The 20,749-nt window shown below is 46.5% G+C and overlaps 1 protein-coding gene across 1 annotated transcript in view; it reads left to right on the forward strand.

The window, feature by feature from the left end:
* Positions 1-3,294: 3,294 nt before the first annotated feature.
* DHCR24 (24-dehydrocholesterol reductase) overlaps positions 3,295-20,749 on the forward strand; it is a 164,221-nt gene continuing 146,766 nt past the window's right edge. Inside the window, exon 1 of the mRNA XM_078670222.1 lies at positions 3,295-3,673. Within this exon, the coding sequence (XP_078526348.1) occupies positions 3,443-3,673 (231 nt within the window). The 5' untranslated portion in view covers positions 3,295-3,442. The remainder of the gene's footprint in view (positions 3,674-20,749) is intronic.

Here is a 20,749-nt window from a genome sequence, read left to right on the forward strand (position 1 = left end):
ACCAGCCAGAGATCGAGAACCTCCTGCCTAATAGGAGTAGGGGCCCTTGTAAACAGACTGTTGTTGCTGCCCCCTACCCCCTGAACCTCGTCCCTGATCACCCCATCGCTGGCCGGGAAAACACTGGGTGAGGGCATGCTTCCCTCCACACTGCGAACACTCATGTTTGTACCTGCAAGCAGGTCTGTTACAGGAACCCCTGTTAAAATGCCAGCATGTGCCAGAGGCGGCTGATTGACCTCTGCCCCAAACCCCCGCCCCAGACTGAGCGGGGCGAGCTGAAAAGGGCCGATAAAACACAGGCTGCCCGCTAGCTGTGTGGGTCGTAGCAGGTGGGTTTGCCGATGCCATCCATTGCAACCATAACTCGGAGTCAACCTCACCCCACGAACGCTCAGGGAAAGCGCTCATGCGCGCCCTGAATTCGTCATCGTAGGACAACCAAGCAAAGCCGCCAAAATAACTGTGAGCCTTGCGGATGACATCTGCATATTTAAACATGTCTATTGCTTTCTCAGGATGACGTTGACAATAAACGCTGGCATAAATTAGAAAGGCCGAAGTCCAGTTCTCTATGGACTTCGGAACACGAGGCCTCCGAGCCAATTCTAATTCCTCCTCCTTCGACCCCTCTTTTGCCTGGACATCCCTGTGGAGAAGTCGAAAAACATCCACAAAAGCCCCAGACCATATCAGATTCTTTGTTTTTTCGGACAAATGGGACCCCAAGGGCATCCCCACCCCAGAATAAGGCAACTTTTTCGGTAGGATACTATCCTCCGTGACCCGTGTGGCAGCCACCCCGCCAACCCCTGATGTAGAAACTTCTTTTGCAACTTGCACATTAGAAACATTTGACATTACAGGCCGCTCAAGCCTCGGTGCCAGAGCGACTCGCTCAACCACAACCCCATCACCCGTACCAATAGATCTTGTACTCTTAACAGGGAGACTCTCCCTAGGTTGCCACACAGACCACCACCCATCCTTACCTCTCGGTAACTGCTCCGACTGCTGTGCGACAGCCCCACGATCCCTCTGAGAAGGTCCAGACCACACTGCCCCTCGTACACCTGCATGGTCCGCTCGAGACTCCTGCAAAACACGAGAAACAGTGGGTTGCCCTAACCCGCCCCCCTGGGCCCGTGCTGCCAAAAGCCCAACATCTTTATCTCTCAATTCCCCTTCTTCCAACTCATCATCGTGAAAACTCCCACAGAAAGCTTCAGCAGAAAATGCAACGTGATCACTACCACTGGGCATAGCCCCATCACCGATACCCCCATCATAACACTGCCAGTCGATGTTGTGAAAGCTATGTGCACTGAAAGCTGTAGAAGAGCCGTCCGCTCCAGACAGCCCCCCTGTAAGCCCACCACTGGAAACAGCCGAGTGGACAGTTCCCGGGCCCGTAGAAACAGCCAACAGCCGCCCAGCCGAAGGCGCAGAGTGAAAACTGTGGCCGCTCGAGCCAGACAAGGAAACTGCCCCAAAAACATTGCCCCCCACGGCGGAACCGCACTCACCCCCCGACGCCAGACCATGTACACCCACCGACCCAGCCTCAGGACCACCCATAAGACCACCCGGACGACCCCTGGGGACCGGGAACAGTGTCTGGCCAGGGGCCGGGGGCGCCCCCTTGCGCAGCAAACCCTGACCACCCGGGGGCATGGACGCGGGGGGGGGGGGGCCGGGAGCCAGGGGCACCAGCTGCAGCAGCCATGGGGGCCGAGGGGGGCAGCATGTTATGCCCAGCACCCACCGGTACCACAGAGGGGGCCGGGGGCGGGGCCTCAGGGGGGGGGGGCGTTGGCAGCGCGGAACGGGGGTGCCTGGCAGCAGCGTCAAACGTAGGAGGAGGGCCAACATTGTGGAGGGGAGCAGGAACAGGCCCCGGCGTGGCAGGGGAGAGAAGATAACACTGCCCCTGGAGCCACAAGTATGGGGGGACCCCATCGGACAAAGTCGGCACCGAGGGCAAAGAGGCAAGGGGCACCGCAGCAGTGAGGGGGGCGTGCAAGCGCACATGCTGCTCCAGGCTGCGCCCACGCTTGGGCTTGGGGCCCGCCTGCGGCTTCCCCGACTTCCCAGATGCAAAACCGCCTGTGCGCGGGGTCAGCCGGCCCACAGAACGCCCCCGCCTCCCCCCGGGCGCCCCACGTGCACCAGCATCAAAAATTGGGAACTCACATACCTGCTGGAGGGCGCCCGGGTCACACGGCGGGGGCTCTGCATCCACGGCGGGCAAAACAAGCCCAGGCCCGTCTGCCGGCATGGCCGCCTCGCCGTCCTCTACGTCCTCCGGGCCCGGCGACAAACACGCCTCCACAGCCCTGGCGACGCCCTCCGAAGCCTTGCGAGGGGGGCGGGCCATGCCGACCCACGCTTCCGCCGGGACGCCCGGCATTAACAAGTCCTCACGCCCTGCCGCACAAAGGATTTGGACAGCCCTCCTGACCTCCGCCGCTTCCTCCATGACCCAGCAAAGGTAACACAAGCGCAAAACAAAACCTCCCTTCTCGCCTCCCGCCACGCAGTTCCTAACCGCCAGCCTGCCTCCCCTTTTATCCCTTCCGCTAATCAACCCCACCTGGTTCATGATCCTCGCGCGAACCTACCCAGGAAGAGACCGGCTCGCGCCTGGCTCTCCCTGGGTCCCCCCTTTTAAAGAATATATAAAAGTAACCGATATTGCTATCACTTTAATTTATATGGGCACATGCAACATTGTAATTGCATCTACGGTGGGTACTCGCGTGTTGGAGGATACAAAAATGTTCAGTGTTTCTGGTGCCAAATGTAGAACTCAGAGGCAAATATAATAATTTACTTGCCCTCATTTTTAAAGACAGGTATTCATTTTCTTAGCACAGTTTAAGGAGTTCCTAGCCGCCAGGGTCTTAAAACGGTTTCACCTGTGAGGCACTTTTAAACTTACTTGTGAGGCACTTTTAAACTTACTTGCTAAGAAAAGTGTTCCGCGAGACTGGCCTGAATAGATGCAGTCTGAAGCTCTGAACTGATAATCACCACTTCTGAAAATGTCAACAACAGACCACGAGGAAAGCACCGTCACCCGCCCATCGACCTGTCAGCTGAGAGCCCGCCCCTCCTGAGATGGTTGGAACCTCTCCAATCGCTTTCTCTAAGTGCGTGGTCCGAGCCTCTCGAACGAATCGATTGGACAGTTTAAGGTGCCATGCCACCCTGGTGTCACTTGATGGCAGCAGCTGAGACCAATAAGAAGAGGGGAATGAGAACGTCAGTCTCCTCGGCCAACGGTGATTGGGTTCCTTGCGGCGTTGATGGTGGGACCTCGCGGTGCAGGTAGAGCGTGGGGTGTGTCAGTGGGCTTTCACGTTGCACAGGGATCAGAGACCGGCGAGTTAGCGACCTTGCCGCGTGTGTGAAGATACCGATCCGCTCAGTCCTCGAAAGCATGGACACGGCTGTGTATCTGGGCGTCTTGCTGCTGCTCTGCCTGCTGTGGCTCCGCGCCCGCGGGCTGGAGTACGTGCTCGTGCATCACCGATGGATCTTCGTCTGCCTCTTCTTGCTGCCCCTCTCCGTGATTTTCGACGTCTACTACTACCTGCGGGCCTGGCTGGTCTTCAAGATGTGTAGCGCCCCCAAGCTACACGACGAGCGCGTGCGGGGCATCCAGGCACAGGTAGGAGGCTCAGAGAAATGTATTTAATTTATGCGTTTTTATATAGCGCGGACTTTACCCGAAGGTGTCAGAGCGCTTCACAATAGGAACATAACTGATACATGAGAACATGATTACAGGTGAGCAAAATACAAAAGCAAACGTTACATTAAATGAAGCAAAAATGACAATCGTGTGCCAACAAAATACAAGAGGTAGCAAACGGTGCATTACAAAAGTGACAATCGTGAGCCAACAAAATACAAGAGGTAGCAAACGGTGCATTACAAAAGTGACAAACGTGAGCCAACAAAATACAAGAGGTAGAGCAAACGGTGCATTGCAGGAGGAAAAAGTGACGTGTGCAGGTTACAAAAGCGTACAAAATAAACATAGAGGTATAATCCTGCAATATATGGAGGACACTCAAGCCAAGAACAAACGTTACGTAGGCACTGGTGGCACTTGTGCAGGTATCGAAAACAAACAAAAGTAAGAGGTAGAAAACAGTGTTTTACAAGAGAAAGTGACAGGTGCATGTTACACATGAGTACCAAACACAGGTAGAAGGATAATACTGCAATAAATGGCAGACTCGCAAACCACAGGAACACACTGGGAAGACACTTCCATAGTCATGTAAAGTAGATTTTTCAATAATTGAAGGGCTTCCTTCAGATAACAGAGAGGGCATGGATTACATTTGGAAGTGTCTTTGAAGGAGGAGAACTTTGAGGTCAGTTTTGAAGGCCTGGGAGGAGGTGGTGGTCCGGAGCTGAGGCAGAAGTGAGTTCCAGATTCTCACTGCGCTGCCTGAAAAGGATTGGGCCATCGATCTTTCCTTCTTGAAAGTGGGAGGTTCAAGCAGTAGATTTTCCGCATTTAGTGATGGTATAGAGCCTCCAGAGAGTTTCAGTTTATTCGCCAGGTAGCGCCGAGAGGAGGAGTGCAAGGCTTTGTGGGTGATGCAGGCAGTCTTGTAGATAGCTCTAGCCTCGATGGGAAGCCAGCGGAGGGAGGATAACATGGGAGTGATGTGGTCGCTTCTTTTGGCCCCATAAATGAAACGAGCTGCTGAATGTAGAACAAACTTAAGGGGGGATAGGTGGGATTTGGGGAGGCCAGTCAGAAGAGAATTGCAGTAGTCCAGTCTGGAGCGGACCAGCGATTGGACCAGGGTTTTAAGGTCATGCTCCGGGAAGAAGCGACGAATCCCCCAAAGAAGGCGCAGTTGGTATCGGGCAGACTTTGCAATTGAATTAATGTGGGAGAGTAGATTAAGTTTTGTGTCGAGTATGACACCAAGGGATTTTGCGCTGTCGACAATGATGGGTTTATTGTTCAGCAGATTCATCTGGTCCATCCATGATTGAACCGGGGGAGGAGAAAGTGAGGAGGAGAGGAGGAGGAATTCAGTTTTGGAGGGGTTCAGGATCAGTTGATGTGTTGACATCCAGTTATGAATGGAGTCGAGGGTAGAGCCTAGGACAGAGAGATCGTGAGTGGAGGCAACCTTGAGGTAGATTTGAGTGTCGTCAGCGTAGAGATGATAGTTGACCCCAGATTTACTTAGGAGATTTCCCAGAGGTTCCAAATAGAGATTGAACAATGTGGGTGCAAGAATAGAGCCTTGGGGAACACCTTGACCCACCGCCAAAGGAGATGAAAGACTGTCTGCTATTTTGATCATTTGGGATCTATCAGAAAGGAAAGAAGCAAACCACTTAAGCACAGTCCCCTCCATGCCCATTCTCTGTTGAAGAGTGTTGAGGAGGGTGTTGTGATTAAGTGTCAAAGGCTGCCAAAAAGGTCAAGGAGAATTAGAAGACCAGACCCCCCCCGAGTCTAGTATTCGCAGTGCGTCATCGATCACTTGCAGCAGGGCAGTTTCAGTGCTGCAGTTTTGGATGAAGCCGGACTGAAAATTGTCAAGAAGATCATTGTCCTTGATATGACGAGAGAGTTGTTTCGCAACACATCTTTCTGTGATCTTCGCAAGAAAGGGTAGGTTAGTGATGGGGCGGAAGTTGTTGAGGTAATTCGCATCCGCAGTAGTTTTTTTTAAGCAGAGGGGTGACCTGCCCAGTTTTGAAGGGAACAGGAAGGGAGCCTTGACAGAGGGAGAGGTTGACCAGAGTGGTCCAATAGGGAAGAGAAAGGGTGTAGAAGTCAATGGCAATGGCACTAGGGATGGGGTCGAGCGAGTGGTTGGAGGGCTTTGTTTCGAGGATGCACTTGAGGAGGACATCTTTAGAGATGGGGTCGAAGTTCTGCCAGATGGCTAGTGATTTGCTCTCCTCTGGAGGGGTAGGATGAGCGACCTGAACCACAAGTGATTTCACTTTTTCATCAAAGAACACAGCGAAATCAGCAGCTTTCTTTGTAGAATCCTCCAATTTGGAGGTTGGGGGAGAGTAGTTAGAATTCTTGATGAGATCAAATAGGTTTTTGGGTCTATTTTTGGCTGAGTCAAGGAGGGTTCTGAATTGTGATGCTTTCCCAAGGAAGATGTGCTTGTGGTACTTGGATCTTGCTGAACGAAGCGTGGCCAAATTATCGGTGGAGGGTGCATGCCTCCATTGTTTCTCCAGGAGTCTTAGGTGCTTCCTTTCTTCAAATAGGGATTTGCTGAACCAGGGTGCTGAGGGAATGGGCCTTTTCTTTTTGCTTTGGAGAGGAGCGACGCTATTGATTTCGACTGCAAGGACTGAGAGGCATTGTGAGGTGAGATCATCAACATCTAGGTTCGGGTCAAGCCTTGGAAGTGACAGCAAAGCTGATTCACAGAGGGAAACAGTGTCAATATTTTTAGCGTCACGGAACCAGGAGGTAGCCCTCTTAGGTTGGCTAAGAGTAATAGAGTGTGCTAGGAGAAGAGAGAATGGAATGAGGAGGTGGTCAGACCAGTTTAAGTGAATAGGGGTAGCGATAGAAAGCATGCCTGCTTTAGAAATAACAAGGTCCAGGATTGAGCCCTTAGAGTGTGATGATTCTGTGCAGTGTTGGGTACGATCGTTTGTAGAGAGGAAGGAGGCCAGCAAGTGCGCGGAAGAGTCTTGCAGGGAGCCCCAGTGGAGATTGAAGTAACCCACGAAGGTCTGATTGTCACTTTGTGCGTAGTGTTCGCTGATGAAGTCAGTGAGTTCCTCCATAAACGAAGGGCCGCTGCCAGGTGGGCGGTATATGACATGGAATCTAAGGGGTGAGCGGTGGTGTAGTTGAAGCTCATGAGATAGACATTCAAAAGTGCGGAAGGCGCTGATGGGAAAAGCCTTGAGTTGAAGGGAGTCTCTAAAGATGACTGCAACACCTCCCCCAACTTTGATAGGTCTGTCATTCCTGAAAATAGAGTAGCCTGTGGGTAGAAGGAGATCAAACATAGATTGAGAGGTATCGTTGAACCAGGTCTCTGTTAGGAAGTAACAGGTCAATATTGTGAAGGGTGATGGTATCAGAGATTTCGAGTTTGTGTTTTATTGCAGATCTGCAGTTGTGGAGGAGGCATCGCAGTTCTGTCGAGACTGTTTTGGTGACGGGGGCACTTGGGCTAAGAAGGGTGATAGGGATATTATACCTATATGGGGGTGCACGGGAGGGTTTAGGTGGATGCTTGGTTCTAACAGAGGAGATGGTTGGAATAGAGTAGGTAATTGGGTTACTCGGAGATGCTGGTTGAAGAAGGGTGGCGTTCAAGGGCTTGTGTGAGTGAGCCATGTTTGCAGACGACAGGTTATGCTTGGCTATAATGGTGTGAGGGGGCGAGGTGCATCTCGTGGGAAGGTGAGAGTTTTCCAGAGGAGTTGATGAGAATGGGAAAGTTGAAATCTTAGATCTTAAAAGTGAAATGGAAGCTACAAGCTGGGAGATGGAGGTGATAAGAGAGCATAGCTTATTTTCAAGAGAGAGTAGGGCAGAGCACGGAAGGTTGGGTGTCTCGATGGCAAAAGGAGGGGGTGGTATAGATGGTGGGAGGCAGGGAGAGGTGGGAGGACAGGAGGAGAGTTGAGGTATAGGGTTCATAGGTGGGGAAAGGTAGAGGTTGAGGGCGGGGGTTGGTGATCAGAGGTGAAGGGAGAGTTGTCTTTGGCGTTGCACGAAGGAAAGGAATTTAGGACATGTTTAGGGGGGATGGGTGCGGAACAAGACGGTGGGGAAGAAGGAGTGGGGAGGACTGTGAGGTGTCATAGGAGTGTAGGAGGTTTGGGAGGAAAAGAGGGGAGGTGGTTGGAGAGGTCCTGTTGGCTAGGAGAGGTGGATGTGAGGGAACCGGTATCTTGTAGAGTGAGGGGGGGGGGTTGGGAGAAGGGGAAGTTGACGACAGGAAATGGTTCTGCTGGACCTGATGGGGGGAGATGGAAAGGGTTACCAGGGGGGGTAAAGGGGGCAGCACCGCATTGCTAGCGGAGTGGTGGGAAGGAGAGAGATGCAATGGGATTGTGAAGACATCGGGGAAAGAAGTGAGGGGAGGAGGGGGTAGAGAAGAGGGGGAGAGGGAGGAATGAGGGGAGCATAAGGAAAGTTACGTGGGGGAGGAGGTTGGCTGAGGGGTGGACTAAAAAAGGGAGTAGCAGAAAGGAAAAGGGGGGGACGAGATGAGATTGGGGTACCGGGACGGTGCAGATTGGACGAGGAGCGTATTGCCTAGTGGTAAGGCTGACGTGACGAAGGGGGGGGCATACTGTGAAGTGGGAGGAAAGGGAGAGGAGGGCACAAGGGAGGGGGAGGGAAGAGGGCTGACCTGAGCCTCCCGAGTGTAGGGGGGGTCAGGGGAGGAGAAAGGGAGTAAAGGGTGGAGTTAGATGGAGAGTCAGGGGAAAACCTGGTCGCAGAGGAGGGGAGTAGGGAGGGGAAGAGGTGGTCAAAGAGAGAGAGATAGGTGTCTTTGCCTTGGATCAAGACAGTACCATTGTTATAGATTGAGATGGTGAGGGAGCCGTTGAAATACGCAGAGGGGGAAATCTTTAGTTGTTTCCCATGAGGGATAGAGGAGGAGGAGGTGACGTTAAGGGAATTAAATAAGCTGGAGGACCAAGAAGGGGTGTCGTGAGTGAAGAAAATGAAATCATTTTTGCGCCTCCCAGAACGACAATTGTAAAATCGGTCAACAAAAAGGGAATTGGGGAAACGTTCAATAGTCTTATGCTTCAATCGTTTAACTGAAGCTTTAGTTTGGCCAGGAGGATAGATGATTTTGTAGCGGTTAATTCCATCCTTAACTCGAGAGGTGGCCATGTTGGGGACGTGAGAGAGTGCGAGGGGGGTATGAGATGGGTGTACCTAGGAGAGCAGTGGTGATGAGGAAAAAATGAGGAAAAAATGCTGAGTAGGTGCGGACTGGGTGATTGGGTTTATCAAGCTCAACACAGTTGCTATTGATGGCTACAAAGGAGGTTTGGGGGTTGCCGAGGTCTGCCCTCCAGGTGATCCCTTGCCTAATGTGGCGCTCCAGTCTTGGCTTCTGCCAAGACCAGTAGGCATCCGAAGGGCACAAGTCCTAAAAAAAAGAAGTGGGGGGACTTCAGTATGCAAGTGAAATCATGACACGTGCCTTCACAGCGCATAATGTCACGATGCACGACATTACACATGACATCACAGGAAGTGATCTCACTGGAAGTGACATCGCAAGAAGTGACATCAGATATTAAGACCTCACACATAAGTTTATCAGGTATATCATGTGTACATTTAAGCGCATTATGAGAATTAACCAATTAGATTTGACGTTGGGGTTGTGCCAAAAGTAGCGCAATCCCGTCACAAAATCTGGCCCTCAACTAATGCATTTATGTATTTTAACCGCATGCGGGCGGCGGCTTTTTTTGCGCTGTGCGGCTTTTTTAAAAAAGCCGCGTTACATGACGAGCTGAGCTCGTCGTGAGCATGCGAGCGGCGCAACTCATGACGAGCTCAGCTCGTCATGAGCGTGCAAGGGGTTAAACACAGCCTCAAAGAAATTGGCAACAAGGAGAAGCAGGGTAGTCGATCTGTTATGTTTAATTGGTTCACAAAGTCTACATTAGATTGGATTAAGGCATCTGCTGTGAAGGTGCCCAGTAAATCTCGGGGCACAGTAATAATGGTGAGATAACTCTGGTGGTTCATGCACTTGCTGTAGATTTGTACTTTAAGTTCCAGATTTCAATCAAAGTAGTAGAGAAGGTAAATGTGTCTCCTGCAAAGCACATTATCTAACACGAAGATGTCAGATTTTTATTTTATGTAGGTAGTAAAGTAGGTTGTTGCTTTTAACACAGAGATCCTTTTGTTACCTGCAGTTCATAAATTGTAATCCTCCTAAAAGACCACAGTGAGGTATGAAGTACATGTAACACCTACATCTTGTGACCCTCACTGTCTCATGTAACTTAACTTGTACATTGATTTACACATGTACATGGTTTATTGCCAATGTTTAATGTGTATGTTACGTAAAGAGCTCTGACACCCTGCATTGGGTAGCATAGCGCTATAAAAGAAATAAAATGGTGCTATTGAAATTGTTATTTGTGTAAATACTCGGACAGACAAACACACCTGACATTCTTAGAGTGCATGCATCTATTATACACAGGGCCTTGACAAAGGCGAAAGCTGCCTTTCTTAAGTACTTGTTAAGAGATAACAAGCTGTCTGCCTTTGTTTCTCCTCCGTGGCATTTACATTTAGGTGTGAGGTTCCAGTCAGGATATTCAAACAAAAGGAGGCCTGATGGCCCCATAACTTATGCCCAGCTGGAGGTGAAAAAAAGCTCCCTCGCTGCTTGCTCGTTGCTACTGGGAATCGAAAGCAGACGCTGCTGAACGTGTCCTGATGTCTGAAAATTACACTGGGACAAGTTGAGCATATTTCTGTGGAGCCCAACTTCTTAGCGGGGACGGCGTCAACCCTGTGAAGAGTGGGTAGACGCCTGCTATGTTTATTGTGGCTCTTGAACAGCTTGCCTCTGGCTGCCGGGCTCGTGGCATGGGACGTAGCTCTGTTGCATGCTCCGGGCCCAAGGTTGTAGTGTTTGGCAGTAGGAAGTGGGCGATTTTCCCTGGCTCATCTGATCAGGTGTCCGCACTGTTTCTCGAAATAAAACTACATTTAATTGCACCTAAGGAATCCTCTCCGTTTATGTACCAAATGTTGGGCGGTGACCTGGAACTGAGGGAGACAGCCAAGCGGATCCCCCTGCCAAATCACGAACCTATGCTGTGCAGTGCCACGCGGATCGAGTACTCCTCTACGATAGTGCCTCACTCGTATTGACACTGGCGGTAATTTGTTCATCCCTACCAGCACAAGGTACATTACAAATGTATGTGCGCGTGAAGGGATTTTTAGTTCTTACCTGCTTCGGTGCTCGTCCTGCGCGTTAACTCCGATACTTATGTTGTAAGCAGAGGCGGGATCAATTTCTCCTCAAGTGAAGCTGCTGCGCGCTCATTGGACACTGCTTTGGGGCGGTAACTACCAGTTTGCCTCTGCAATAATTAAAGTTGCAGGGCTTGTTACCGGGTCTGCAGCATCGTTACTCTTGCCTTTATTCCCAGCTGCCCTTCTCTGTGCTGTCATTTATCCACTCATCTACACCGTCTCTGGTCTCTGCCTTAATGTTCAAAACAACGGCAGCCAGTATTAGTGGCAAAATCCATTGTTTGCTATAGCGGTGACAAACACACCATATTCTTGGTATACACGGCATGTCACAAAGTTGACATTGTGTCTTTTTACAGCGGTGACACGCACAACCATTATATTTACAAACAGCGTGCCACAAGTTATTTGGAGAGCGTATGCAGCGGTGATACGCACACTAGAGCCTGTAATCATTTATTTATGTGGATCTGCAGCGGTGACATGCACACCAATTACATTTACAAACAGCGTGTCACAAGTCATTTGGAGAGTAAATACAGCGGTGATACGCACACCAGAGCCTGTATTTATTTACTCTGTGTTATGTACACTGTATCTGCTTGTTGAAAGTTGATAACTGGTAATTTTCCTTTCTGTTTAACATGAATATTGCAAATACTATAACCGCACCACCTCCTTTTTTTTATGTCTGCTGGGGAACCATCCATGGAATGGGAGGACTGGTGTGATTATTTTGAGAATTATTTGGTGGTGCTAGATGGTACAAAGTTTTCTGCAGTACGTAAAAAAGCATTATTGGTAGGTGCTTTAGGAAACGAGGTTCAACGTATATTTAAATACCTCCCAGCTTCTGGAGAAGAGGTAGATGATGGTTACAAGGATGCTATCATTAGATGACGCATTAGATTTGCAAAGCAAGAGAACGTGGTCATGCGAAGACACACATTTTTTACTCCACCACAAAAAATTAATGAAACTTTTGATAAGTTTGTATCCAGGTTGAGGGAGTTATTTGGCCCTGTGCAAGATGATATGATTAGAGATCCACTAATCATTCAATGTTACAGCAAGAAAGCTCAGGAGAGGCTGTGGGTGGCTAGCAATCCCACTTTAAAAGAAGCTATTACTATTGCACAGCTAGCAATCTCACTTTAAAAGAAGCTATTACTATTGCTAAGGTGGTAGAAGAGTCTGAAAAATGTAAGAAGGAAATGAAAACCATCCAACAAGATAAAGGCTGGAGGTAGCTACTCTTCTCAGTGGGTTGGTGGAGGTGAATGTGGTGTGTGGTAAATACAGTAAAGGTCGTGTCACCAGTGGAAAACGTAACTCAGATAAAAGTTTAACTTTGGTAAGACAAAAAAAGCTCAAGTCGTGTGTCATAGGTGTGGCAGTACTTTTTATTGGGCCGATTCAAAGAATTGCTTTGCTAAAGGTAAGGAGTGTCTTAAGTGTGGGAAGAAGGGGCACTATGCCCGCATGTGCAAAACCACAGGGAAGAAAGTAGCACTGGTGGAGGACGAGGAAAACAATGAAGTCAAGATCATGGTGCTTAAGGGAGAAAGCAGCACCTCCACTGATTTGAATAGGAACAGGATTCGTACCAATGCGGATTTCTTGATCAATGGGGAGATGTCTCTAATGGTGGATACTGGATCACTCTATACTATCATTCCAAAATCACTATGCAACTCTTCCTGGAAAGGTGCTCAGTTGATCCCATCCAATGTGATTTTGAAGGGTTATCAAGGGGCCAACATTGGTGTTCTGGGATATATGGAGGCAACAATTGCTTTTCATAACAGGTCAACCGAAGGGAAGGTTTATGTTTCCCCAGAAGGTCCAGCCATTTTAGGGTGGCTTCACCAGTACGATCTTAACAATAGAGTAGATCCGATAGCTGAACAACAGATGATGTGTATTAATGATGACAGTGTGCAAAGTATTTTATAATGACATGATAAACGTTTTCAGCACGGTCCTACGGGAGGCCTTTGGATTTCAACATAAGATAAGCTTAAGAAAAGATGTTATACCTGTCAAAACATGTTGCTAGAAGAGTCCCTTTGGCTGCTACTGCTCATGATAAGGATATTCTCAAGCAAATGTTGGATGAAAACGTTATTGAAACAGTGGAGGCGGCTGAATGGTTGTCTCCAGTCGTTAACAAAAAGATGTCTGTAGGTCAGTGAAAGAGTAAGGGTTCCTCTCTGTATCCTGGAGTATGACTAAGAAAGTAATTAGTGCAAAATGTGCAATAAACAATACTCAATTCCTTAATTGGATATAAGTGCCCATCAGTTCCCATTCGGTACCGCCCTATTCATCATCTAGGCTCTCCATGCCCAGGAGAGAGTATGTAGTCTGTCACTAGAAATTATTATGACAGACAAAACTACTCAAGACAGATGAAGGGGTTGTGAGGTGAGTGGCCGAAAAAATCTTTTTATGCTTATGGGTAACTGAATTGCAGTGCTTGAATGTGTGATGAAAGAAAATAATATAGTGTAATAAAATTGGGTAGAGATTGAGTGGGGGTGAACAATTTTAATGATTTCCCTCAAATCTCCCAACATTAAAATAATGAAAGAAAAGCAGATTTAGCAAAATATCCGCATGCAAATAGGGCCACCATGTTTCAGCATCTGTGACTATAGATACACCACTGCTTTCTTCAGGACCTAGATATTACAGCTACTGCATAAAGTTAAGAAAAATATCACCTGTATATTTCAGGTCTTACTCAGTCTCCTGCATCGGGCTAGAGAGGAAATTTCGCCCAAACCGGAAACGCAGGAAACCACAAGGAATAAAATAGTTTGATCATTAGCATCTTAATCAACCCTAGTGTATCATTGGCACAGAATATGTTCAAGAATATGGTAATTAATCCCATTATTCCAAACACAGCTCGCTTACCTATTTGGTAGGAGAAAGTTGCATCACCCCACCTGGCACCAGCTCAGGTGTGTGGAGCACCGCTCTGGTGGAGAAACAAAACAAGACAAACAGGACTCCCATTCACAAATCATAGGTAAAATAAATCATTATGTGTAAGGACGATGTTTGCTGATTTCGCAACCATAAGGAGCCTATCTTGTAGCCCAGTCGAGAAAGTATGCGAAATTCGAACCTACTCAAAAAACACTGTGCTAAATACAATTGCCTTCCTAGTCATTAACTAGGCACGCTAACAAAATCAGATTTTGCTTATGAATTAGAACTACAGACCATCAACTATTCTTTCCTAAATTTCTTCGGTCCATTTCCAGTTGGAATGCTCATATGGGTGTTGGCTCCTATTTCCCAACCCTCCTGCCCGTATCTGCATTACCCATTGGAGTGTGCGGACACATGTCACAATTAAAGGACCCTTCCAAGTGAGTGCCTTGATTTATATCCCCACTCACAAGTTGGGTGAAAATGGCTCAGTTACCTACTTGTAATTTTCCCTACCACAATTCGTAGTCCTCCTTGTACCTATCCTAACATAATGAGACGATTCGGCCTCTGACAGGAAGTTTCACTATGCTGTAAAACCGAAGGTCCCTTAAAAAAAAACAAAAAAAAAACTAGGCTGAATTATGCCAACGTCCTGTACCTTGGTCTACCAGATTATCTAATCCATCGGTTATAGGTTATGCAGGACATGACAATTCATCTTCTTTTTAAGATTCCAAATTGTACCTCGGCGAAACCATTATGGAACAGACTCCATTAGTTGCAAGTCCGGCAATGTATTGGGCAGAAAGCATTGATTTTAGCACACCAAGCTCTCCACAATAGAGGACCTATGTATTTGAATGAACGTATTGTGGCATATAGCCTGGGGAGGTCTCTGCGTTCTAGCTCTGTGGGTCTTATGGTGGTTCCCCGTTTTCTGAAATAACAGAGGGGAGGCTCCTTTTTTTACTGTTAAAGTGGCAGGTTTGTTGAGTAACCTACCTGAATACTTGAGATTTATCTCAGATAAAGCAAAATTTAAAAAATAATTGAAAAATATTTTATTCTGAGCCTAGTGATGATGGGGGGGGGGGAGGGAATACACTTTTCAGTGCAATACCCTTCTGGATGTCAAAAAGTGCTGTGACACTGCGCTATATAAATTCTTTCATTCATTCAAGTATACATTTTTTCTATGTCCATACTCCCAATAAATACTCCACTCCGCCCACTCCATCGCCTTATGTAGGTTACAAATACTTCATTGGAGGTGCAACAGGGAGGTAGGGTTGTGGATTGGTGTGAGGGAGACTGTGAATCAGGGTAATGAAGACTACTGGTAAGTAATTGAGCCATTGCAATCTCATCTGCATCCTCCTTGCCCCAGACCTAATATGATGAGAATGTAACAAGTGTGAGAAATTGCCAAAACAACAAGATGCTGGAAAAATAATTAAATGGGAATACCAACAATTATGTAATTGCTGACTTAAACACAGGTACCAAAATTACTTTTGGACACATCTATCCTATATTGTTCATAAACATAAGATGTGAGGTCCATGTCGCTGCTTGACATGTCTTGGAGAGAGGCACCACCCACCTCCACCCAAGGTACCATTTCACCCAATCATTTATAGCCTTGAGCAATGGCTTGCTCGACGCAGGTACTGAGGGTCTGTGATGTTGCTTTTTTACCTCTATTAGTTTAACCGTAGGAATCAAAGAGTGAGGCAGATAACAAAAACTCTTTAATTCAGTCAAGGTAAATGGTTATAGCTCTTTTACATGAGGGATGATGGATCCTCTGAATCGGAGTCTTCATACACAAGAAGGACAATGTTTTGTGCCAAGTGAAAGTGAGAGAGAATTTTAGGAACAAATTCAAAACGACTCAATCAGAAAAAAATCTCAAATAGAGAAAGGAAGCTAACGAAGCACTTAACTCACAGATCCGCTTGGCTGATGTGAACGCCACTAAAAATACTGTTTTTGCAGAAAGTCGTGACATTTCCACTTGTTCTAAGGGATCAAAAGGATGCTGTTTAAGATCTCCCTAGAACAAGAGGAAGGTCAGAAGAAGGCACTGGATTGTGAATTACTAGCTTCTTTAATCGAAAACGTTTTAGCAGTCTGACTACTAGAGTGATATTTTAGAACAGTCTGCTCTTACCCTAAGAGCTTTAAATGCTGCCCACTGACCAGTGAGGGGAGAAGGGGCAAATCCTTTTTCAAAACATCTTAGAAATTTGAGATTTAAAAGGGTCAGGCGACGATACGTTTAACAAAAGAACCACCAGAGCATCAAGCCGAAAACGCTGCAACTCTCCCTTGTCCCAAATTCACATGTTTGTTCGACTTCAGTCCTTGAAGTGTGCACTCACTATAGGTAGCCCCTGCCCGGAGGTGCAACCTTATCGTCACATCTTAAAACAAAAACAGGAATAGTGGTGCACCAAACAAATGGTTTCCACACAAGACAGTCCAAATCCATCTGTGGCCGGTGCAGGTAAGAGCAGTGGGGTGGGTTGTGGGTGAGTCAGCAGATGAGGTAAAATAAAATGTAAAAAAATAAAACCACTTACCTTGCACTTGGCGATGCGGCAAATGCATAGTAAGTGGCTTATTTTCATTTTTTATTTTACCTCGTCATCTGTCAATGACCCCACCCCCCCACCTTCACCTCAGCGCTCTTACCTGCACTGGCCATGGCTGTTCAAATCAAGATTTGATATATTCCATATCTTTGTTCTTTTGCTTGTGTAAGAAAGACACTCCAGACATTACAGCAAACAGCCAAAGCATTTCGTTCACAAAATGTGGACTTCCTCAGGGCTGTAACATAATAAATACATATGCATAAATATGAAAAAATGGACATGACAAAACCTCCAAGGCCAGACACCACCACTACCGTTAGTGCCATAATCTATACACCCAACGCCACAAGGCCTCAAGTTTAAAAACTGTTTAAAAAGCATTATACAATATTATACTCGAGGGTAACTTGATAAAACATTTGCCCACATAACTTGTTGTGCAGCATAGAGTACCAATATCTCAGATGTGTTAGGACATGTGATTATCATCTGAATAACATTCATGAATGAACATGTTTAGTATTAACAGATCTCCATACAAAAACCTGCATCCCTGCTCGTGTTACAATTTTCCGATTTCTAAATCTATCTTGTTCCTCAGTCTGTATTACGATGCAAAGAAAACTGAAAAAAACGAACGGGGAAGTGAGGGGATGGAGAAAAAAGAAACATGAAGAAGGTGTATATATACACCTTCTTTAAACTAATCAAAATTCAATTTCATTTATAGTACCATATAGGTTGCATACCATTTACAATGTGTTATATTAGATCGTTCATCAATTTCTTGTTTCCACATTCCACCCTGTAAGAATCCTTTTCATAAGTGGACGGGATCTCTATCCATCATGATTCTAGCCTGTCCGCCCATAGAGCTGACACTTAATAATACAGTAAGGGGGCAGTGTTATAAAACTTTAAAAAACAGAAATAATTAAAGGAGTACAATAAATGTATCAATATGCAGAAAGTCCACAAAATAATAGAGAATAATTAAAAGAGAGGAGAGGTACAAAAACATTCACAATAATACTAATAATATGTGAAATCCTCACTGTACGGAGCCACAAATGTAAGGGTGCATCCACGAGAAGAGGCCTTCATCAGTACGTCGCAGAGCCAATGTCACAATATCAATCTCATCAGTCCACCTTGAAAGTGCTTCCCCCGTGATATTGCGTAATGTGTTATGAGTCAACCGCATGACTAGAAGTTGACAGGAAAAAGTGGCAAGCCCTCTTAAATGTTCCAGGTGTTCCCTCGTCATCGCGGGATCTGCAATGTATACTAGCATGACGTAATCCCAAACATAGTTCCAGTATGGCCCCATAAGGGCCTGTGCTTGAAGAGAGAAGGTCTCAAAAATATTGGCGTGTTCTGGGATCAGGTTGGTGCTGTGTTCTTTACATATTTCTCCCAGTACGTCCCATTCAGAACCAAACAAGCAACAAAGTCGGCACTTTCTGTTTGTGCGCGGCCTACCCTCAAATTGGGTGACCTGAAATAATGCTGCATTCAACGAGAAACCACATTGTATCCAGAGTTCCTGACGTAAGCGTCCTGCATTTGCTGATAAAACCTGACATTCCATCACTTAAGGCAATACCCCACACAGTGTACGCCTTACATATTCTATACCTTTAATATGTGTCACTAGCCGCACATCAGCCTTCTCTCACTTTGCGTAAGTCTCAGCAAGAAAGCCCGCATTGATCCCTGACCCTCTTCAGTTTTCAATCAAATCTCCTGCACCACATTTTATCAGTCTGACTACTAGAGGTGTTATCTTAGAACAGTCTTCCCTTTCCTTAAGAGCTTTAATTGCTGCCCACTGAGAAGCAAGGGTAGAAGGGGCTAATCCTTGTTCAAAAATTCTCTTCGAAATTGGAGATTTTAAAAAGGGTCAAGCGAAGATGCTTCTAGGTTTTTCGAAACTCCACGTTTTGAAAGTAGTTCCAGTATTTCTTTTTTCTTTTCTTAAATAAGAGCATAAGGTTGATTTTCTAGAAGTTTGAATATGGAAGGCAACCAACTGTGAACAGTTTAGAGATGCTGTGTTGAATTGCTGCCATCTTTAGTGGGGACAGGAATACATGTCACTTGAGAGTGTTGATCTGCACCACCATACACCAGTTTTCTTGAGAGGGTTGATGGGTGGATTTCTGGTAAATGATTATGAAGCCCAGTTGGTGCTGGACTCTGGTGCCTCATTCTCTTGAGCCTTAAAAAGAGAGGGAGGAGAAAGCAACCAATCGTCAAGAATATTGTGACTCAACAAAATTGATCAGAGCAGGAAATGATGATCCTTTACCTTAATCCGAAGAAATTGCTGACTCCATAGATGAATCAGGATATGAAAGTTTGCGTCTCGAAGATGCAGAGTGAATAAAATCTCAATCGCCACCAGTTAAGGAATGATGTCTTGGAGAGTAAACAACCTGACTGTCTCTACAGACACATTTGTTGAGGCTTTTCAAGTTCAGTGCTGATCTTAGTCGTCCATCTGCCTTGGGTACCAAAGTCAGAACTGCAAAAAATCTTTTCCAATCTAATCCAGTGGAACTGGAATGACAGCTTTTTTTGCCTCCAGTGCTTGAACTTCTAGCCACATTGCTTGATTGGGACTTCTTTGGGCCACAGAGTAGGTTTAAAACGATGCTGAAGAGGTTCTTGGATGAATGGGATTCAATATCCTGTTCTCACCTCATGGAGGCCCATTAGTCTGTGACCCAAACCGTCTAGTGATGAGAAAAATTCTTAACCTTGTCCCAACTTCCGTATAGCCATTTATGGGACTTTTCTTGGCTGGGAGGAATTTTTAAGCCAGGCTTTATTTCCGAACAAGGTTGCCATCCCCACACCTTCCACTCCCTGCCCCCCAAACTCAGGCCTGCCTCAAAAAGGAAAAAGGTCCTTGCCATGGAAATTCCAAGGAGGACGTTTAAATATAATTGGTTTCTTACAAGAAGTCAACTAGAATGGTTTGAGAATCTTCTTTTCCTCTGCTGCTTTATAAACTGTTATCAAGATCACTACCAAACAGCTTTCCCCCATGAAAGTTAGCTTTTGGATTTGATTTCTCTCAGTAGATTTCATCCACAGTAGTCTATGACCAAATACTGTTATTCCTGCAGCAGAGGATGCAGCTGCCCATAGGCTGTCAAAGGATGCATCTGAGAGAAAGTTTGAGACCAGTTCCATGTAGGCTAATATACTAGAAGGATCCTAATTTTCCTGTAAGCATTCGTACAAGGATGGGAATCTTTGCGTATTTGAGTAGTATAAGATACAAAGGTATTTGCTCTCAATGCAAAATTAGAGGGTTAAGATCTTTTTTCGGCAGCCTCCACTTTTCTAACACCTCTGGAAGAGTGAAATCGTTCAATGCAGGGCTATGTGTAGAAGCCGTCAAAGGAAAGATGGTGTTAACCTTGAGTGTCTGTGGAAAGATCTTCTCAAAGTCTTTGATTAAATTGATCTTGTTTAGAAAGCGGGGAATGGAAGTTTTATTCGGGTCTGTCCATTGAAACAAGATGTCCGTAATTACTAAATGGAATGGCAAATCATCTGCATCGTCAGTGGTATACTGAGAGTAAAAACGTTTATCCTGACGAGGTTTTGTCTATTTTGAAAACAGGAAAGTGGCACGCGAATGCAGTGTCATTCTGTTTTTATAGTTGCATCTGCGCACACTCTCCCTGACCATGGGCCATATTATCCCGCACGGTTTCCAAGCAGCCCAACCACCAGCACATGTACAATTGGCACATCAACAACTACCGTGCCCAGCGACAGGAGCGAACAGCTAGAAAAGTTCATTCACAAAAAAGAAATAATTAAAATTGCCTCCTTTACACCATCTGCAGAAGGACAGGAATAATGCAGGAAGTAATGGCCGTCAGGAGTATGCATATAAGCATGGAAATAGAAAATAACGTACACTTAAAAGTACCATCGCTCTTATGGTTTTGTGAAACTTTCTGAGGCTGGACCGTCTCAGACAAAGAGGTCTTAGATGAGGGGGTAATATAAATCTGACATCCACTGCTCAGTATTTCCGATGGAGACTGGGCATTTCTGCCCCATTTCGGCATTGAGGATTCCCCTATGACAGCCCTGTGCCAGTTCAGGATTGCTGTAAGAAGAGATGCGTGCATCTGGCACAGGATTTGGAGTGTGGGAAGATGTG

Source organism: Lissotriton helveticus, chromosome 1_2 (assembly GCF_964261635.1).
Source record: "Lissotriton helveticus chromosome 1_2, aLisHel1.1, whole genome shotgun sequence".
NCBI lineage: Eukaryota > Metazoa > Chordata > Amphibia > Caudata > Salamandridae > Lissotriton > Lissotriton helveticus.